This window comes from Buceros rhinoceros, unplaced genomic scaffold (assembly GCF_000710305.1).
Source record: "Buceros rhinoceros silvestris isolate BGI_N320 unplaced genomic scaffold, ASM71030v1 scaffold4958, whole genome shotgun sequence".
NCBI classification, from domain to species: Eukaryota; Metazoa; Chordata; class Aves; order Bucerotiformes; family Bucerotidae; genus Buceros; species Buceros rhinoceros.
In genome coordinates, this window is record NW_010427345.1 from 42,966 (window position 1) to 49,141 (window position 6,176).

The 6,176-nt window shown below is 39.7% G+C and overlaps 1 protein-coding gene across 1 annotated transcript in view; it reads right to left on the bottom strand.

The window, feature by feature from the left end:
* Positions 1–6,176, bottom strand: part of SNX14 (sorting nexin 14) — a gene marked incomplete at its 5' end in the record, with an annotated part of 44,277 nt that overhangs the window by 16,139 nt on the left and 21,962 nt on the right. Inside the window, 4 exons of the mRNA XM_010141847.1 lie at positions 982–1,093; positions 1,369–1,469; positions 1,603–1,686; positions 2,613–2,814. Of these exons, the coding sequence (XP_010140149.1) occupies positions 982–1,093; positions 1,369–1,469; positions 1,603–1,686; positions 2,613–2,814 (499 nt within the window). The remainder of the gene's footprint in view (positions 1–981; positions 1,094–1,368; positions 1,470–1,602; positions 1,687–2,612; positions 2,815–6,176) is intronic.

Genomic DNA, 6,176 nt, shown 5'->3' on the forward strand with positions numbered 1-6,176 from the left:
CACCAAGACTGGTTAAAATGATGTTTATGGAAGTGAAGCATAGTCTCAGACATAAGATCCATTACAGTAAACACCGTAACCAAACTTTCTTTAACAATGCACAGTGGGATCTAGAGGGAAGTCTGAAACAGAACAAAACCTTTTCACTGAAGGATGACCACTGAAATCTCATCTAACAACATAGTAAGAACACTAAAAGAACAGCCACCCCAGCAGGTTCGCTCCATGACCGGGAGAAGTAGAAAGGCAGTGGCACAGTTCAGACACAGCTTTCCCGGACCATGCTGGTGCCAGAACCACAAGTGCTACAATACACGAAGCACAGAAGAGCCACGAGGTTGACCTTACACACTCAGGCCCACTATCCTGAGGCAGCTACAAGCTCTACAGTCACACTGTGGTCTACTTTTTGGAGTTATTATCAACTGCTATAAAAGACAGAAAGAATTTCTCAACTTTTCAGTTTCTATTTGGCCTGCCTATAACACACACTCCACTGCCTCAAATTCCGTTAAGTAGCTCATGTTAAAAGAGGACTAGCTAATACTAGAACTATTAAATATTGCACTTTTCAAATGTAAACAAACAGATTTTAATCAAAGGTAGTTTATATTAAGAAATTGTTTATACCATCAGACCTGTAAATAATGACTGACTTGTGCAGACTTGACTTGTGACAATACTGTACATCTTCCTGAACTATGACATTTGTTTGAGAAATTTTATCACCTTGCTTGTTGACACAAAGGTTCCAAAGCAACCACTTAAACAGTTTTTTTCATAATCTCAAAGTGTCCTTCATCTTCAAGGACGAAGTATCTCGCTTGCTGAGCTGCAGTTTTAAGGGTGTGAAGGAGCAGAGTTCTTCTTTCCCACATCCATATCCTTACACAAGAGTTACCTCTTTGCTACTACTATCATTCCGTCCCGGCAGCTACAGTATTACCATTTGTCAGCATGAACAACTAGCGTATTACCTACCAAGATTCACATCAGGCAACATTTTATCAAGAAACTGAGTCTCTCCTCCATTAGGGGACAGGAAATCAGCTAAAAGCTGGCTGTTACTTAGTTCTGGATGTTGCAGAAGTTTCTTTGCGAAAGAAGGAAAGAAGGAAGTGTAAGTACTTTAAAAGTAATCTTTAAAAAACAGTTTTTCTATGGCAAAAATACATTCAGAGAGTATTATATTACCATAAATATAATGATTTACAAAAGATTTCTCTTTTTAGTCACGTGAAACTTGAACTTGTCCACTCCCTCTAGAGCTCAAGTTACTTGGAAACAAACAAACAAAAAAAGAGCAGGTTTATTAAGTTTTTATCGTTAGTTTTATAATATTCTTTGCTCTAAAAGTTTGTTTGATACCTGCAGATATTCCTGAAACTCCTCCCTCTTGGATTTTAAGAACTCGTAGTTCTTGGGCCCAATGATTCTCTTTGAGGGAAGCTGAGCATCAGGAAACGTACCTAATAAAGATAACAAGAAGATTAAATTATTCTTGTAATGCAAACATCGATTTCATAACTTTAAAATTCAGCTTAGTACTGAATGATAATCACAGCAGCGGGAAGGGGGCTTTTCAGACGATGGAGAACATACCGTGAAATTCCGTTAGCTTTGACTCGAGCACATAGAACTCAAGATACCTCCTGTAGACAGACCAGTGTTCAGGTTCATGCCCAACTGTGTGGGGGGAATACAATGTTAAAAATAAACCATGGTTTATGCCACGAGAGACAAATTTAGCAACAGCAAATGTATACCAGATTATTAAAGGAAAACCTCAATGATACTAGTACCCCATATTGCAGAAACCTGAAAAAGAAATCCCAGCCAAGTAATTTAAACGTCAAATTAAAATGCATACCTGGGAGACAGATACGGTAGTAGCATGGAAATTATCATCTCATTTAGGGGATTCCTAAAATCTAAACAACAGAGTGCTGCGTAACTTCAAAACATATTAGGGCTGACTATGTTAGATCTATTTTCAAACTTCTAACCAAATGATTTACTACTTGTTGAATACTGTCCTCTGCACCATCAGCCTGCAACCTGATCATTCTTTAACCTGGAAGATATCACTAAATAACTCTTAAACACTTCCTGCCTATTGTGGAAGTATTAGTCTGGCTAACAGAAATCTATGCAGCCCCAGGGTGATACTATTTTCCCCACTCATTATGGATGTATTGCTATCTAGATACAGATAAACTATCTGCAAGCCAAGCTGGTTCCTCAAAACATACTAATTTCCTGAGAACTACATTTTAGAGTTACCCAAAAAGTCACTTATTGTTCCTTATTCCAAAGTTCAGAGTGGTGAAAGAAAAATAAGCCATTAATATGAATCATAGGATCAAAATCTCAAACTTTGGCATGAAGTCTACCTGGAACTGATCTGTGCTGAGGAGCCAAGGTCTCAACTTACAAATGCTACATGTGATCACTTAGCTCTCAAACACATTTCCTCAGAATTTTCAATTAATTATTTCAAAAGCAGAAGAGCATGTACCCAAAATACACCACAACAGCCATCAGAATAGAGCACACTAGAATAGTTGAGTTCATTTTTAAATACCATTTTATTTACCCACAACATTGCATACCTGCCCTTCTGTCATTTCTCTCTACGTCAATGCAGAACACAGGAATTCTCTCCTTTCTGTCTTTTCTTTCCAAGGAGGGATCATCAAAAAAATCTACATATGGGATGCTAATTTTCCACGCAGCAAGGTTGCGGGGTGTATTTGGGGTACTAACAGCCTCCTCGGGAGAATCATCTTCCATCACCATAACGCCTTCTTCAATCTGTAAAGATTGAAACATCAGGATCTACAGTTCTATTTTAAATGTTTCAGTCTACCTCTGCAAAACTTCTATATGATAATGAAACACAAACTGAGTCTTCAAGTATGTGTCACCAAGTAATAAAAGAACAAAAATACCCATTTCATTAATGGACTATTCATGTAGATGAATTTCTATTTTTAGATCCACTGCAAATTAGTTTGAAATTAGCAACTTTTTGTGAGATCTGAAAGTTTTTATAGCACTGCCAAGTTCCATATCTGATACTTTAAGGAAAAAGTGAAAGAGGGGGAATGGAATAGAACCCATAAAGGAGGCAGCTGGAAGAATGCCTTAGGCACAGACTGAACGCTACAGCAAATAGCTTGGGTCCAGCAGATTTCGCTGCACTGCATTTTTGAGCACAACAGGACCCAAATTAAAGACCTGAGCTTACTAGGTGAGGCCAAGAAGCTACCTAAACATGAGACAGAAGCCAACAGTGCATCAAGCTAGAATGTTGTTTCAGCATCACACTCCCAGAAAAAGATGCAACAGGGAGCAGCACGAATCCAACCCTTGCTGGCTCCACATAGAGCAGCTCCACTTCAAGGAGTTCATAAACTCAGGCTCCATGCCATAACACTTAATGCTGATTTTTCCATATGCAAGCAGACCTTAGAAGTGGTGCCAAGTGAATGCTGAAGAAACCATTTCAAACTTGAACTGCAGTCCCAGCACCACACTGATATTCACTTTATGCTCCGGACACTGCTAATCACAGACAGGCTGAGCTGCCCTCAGGTAATGAATCACCCAAGTACCACACAGCACATTGAATTCTCAGGTCCCTGGCAACAACAAAGTGCGTGCTACGAATCTTTTAGGACCATAAACCACAGAGAGATTATCTTAAACATCTAATCTGAAAAATCCAAGACTCAGAAAGCTATTTATTTCTCCAAACGATGCTTGTCTCTATTCTCATCTTCAGCACACTTAAAAAAAGAATAATAAAAAATGACCCAAAGGATGAAAATTGTTTTTGTAAATGAGAGAGCATCTGTGAGAAGGAAGGGTAGGGCTGGCCTTAGACTCAAAAGCAGAACGGAATGGAGAATCTGTGGGGAGATTAGCCCTCACTAAAGATGTGTGAGAGAAAGTTCTTGTATTTTCACAGGCATAGACAAGCAGGTGAAAAAAGACTAGTAAACAGGAAAATAATTTCAATCTAAATTTAGCTTGCTGCCATGCTGCAAGGGCTTCTAAAACACTGCAATCCTGCAGGAAGGCAGGCATGGCCTGGGGAGGTGCAGTACCCAAGCCCGTCATTTTGCTTCTAGCCTGTGCCCAAGGCTGCAGTGGTCAGCACCTTGCTCCTCCCCCCACCACAATTTACAGAACTACTAATTATGTCCAGATAGGTTACAGTTAAGCAGCAATTCAAAAGCACATTATTTCAGTAAGTCTCAGACTTCCTGAAGTAAATAAGAGGTGCAGTTTCCTAGCAGGCATCACAGAGTCAGAAGACCTCTCTGGGGCAAGAAAAATGTGATCTGGGAGGTGACAGTATAATTGTAAGACGGTGGCAGTGCAATATGCAGTCTTAGCAACTTCTTGATTATTTTTGTAGGGGGATAACAAGGTAGTAAGAGACTTGAGAGTACTGCCACTTGTTAGATAAAATAGAAGATTTTAACATAAGAATTTACAACATCTGAAACTACAGCAAACTGGAAAACACAAATCCCACTTTTAAGTTCTTCTCCCTTAGCTTCATAATTTAAAGCTTAATTTCCCTCAAAGGCCAAGCCTAGCTGCTTCACCAGTTTTGCCTGTATGGGGACAATCTGTTTTACAGATTAAGGTAATACAGCAGCCCTGAAATAATTTTGGCTACAATATTTATGACTCAACTGCAGCTGAAACATAAATGGTTTAACATGAGCAATCTTTTCAGTTTTGTTTTGCTTTTACGTAGTACTGAAATGATCCTCCAACTTTTACAGCGTGGACCACTGTCTTCTAAAACAGATCTCTGTAGATCCACTGACTGAATCGCTTCTCTTCAAAACAACTTTTTGCTTCCACTTACCTTGTTTATTCAACGAAAAGAAACTGCGACAGGCAAAGAGCAGTCTCAGTTGCTGCTGCACAGAGACCATGCTCAGCTAAGGTGGTTCACAATTTGAGAGCTAAATTACAGGCTATGCTCTTTACAAAACAAAGAAAAAAAACCCCGGCCTGCAATGAACAATAAGAGCTCACGAACTTCAGAAAGAACTTGCATCGAAGAATGGAGTAAATAGGACAGATGCTCTCTGAACCACAACAGCAGGGTTGGCGGGTACCTTTACATCTACAAAGTCTGCTCCTCTGTGAGGTCTCACCCTCACTCTCCCCCCTTCCCCAGGCTTTATGAGGTTGTCGCCACTGGACAGAAACAGCAGAACAATGTTTCAGGATAACAGCTCCAAGTCAACAATAGCTGAGTTTCTGCAGATCGATCAGCATGAACTCAGTCCATTTGCACTCACTCTTCTTTCCCTCAGCTGTTGGCTGCCAAAAATAACACTTTGCAATCTATCCTGAGTAACAGTGTATATTTGCATTAGCACTAAACATATAGTCTCCATTAGGATCTCTTGCAAAAATGCAAGATCATTCTAGAAACACTCAGGCTTATTTGATTCTGTAGTTTTTGACTAAACTAAAGGCATGGACTTGATCACAACTCAACTCTTGCCTGCATTTTATGATTCCTTCTTTTTTAAAATTACCACTTCTTGCACCTCTCATCTCTTTTAGTTCCACAGACTGCAGAGTTAGCACAAGGCTTAGAGCAGGTATGGGTCAGTTGTCTCCCGAGTGGGTCATCAAGGGGCCATAACCCTTTCACTCAGCCCTTCTGCAGTTGTATTGGACCAGCAGCAAAGTTTGACATGCTCATAACCTCTTTTCACCAGATCCCTCACCTGACTCCTAGTGTGGTTTTGGTAATAATCCTATGTAAATGTGAAGGCTTTTCTACTACGACAACCACAACATCTACGTTAACTGTAAGCCAGGAAGCATGAATTTCTGAGGTTTTTAATCCTCTTCCTAAACGGATCACTGAGCTGTAATAGTTATACTATTCTATAGGTTGCCTCAGTCTCTTCTCATTTGTTTTATCCATCAAAGACACAAATTAAGTCTACAGGTCTTCTGGCTGCCTTGGGAACAATAACTGAGCTTTTAATATGTAGAGTATCTTTTGCTATATTTAAAATTTAGCTGACAAAGATTGAGTGTGAGTTCATGGAATTACTATCATCATGTTACCAGCTTACAAAGCTGCTGCCCAGAGCCACAGAAAACCGTTAATACAAATTTCTTTCCCT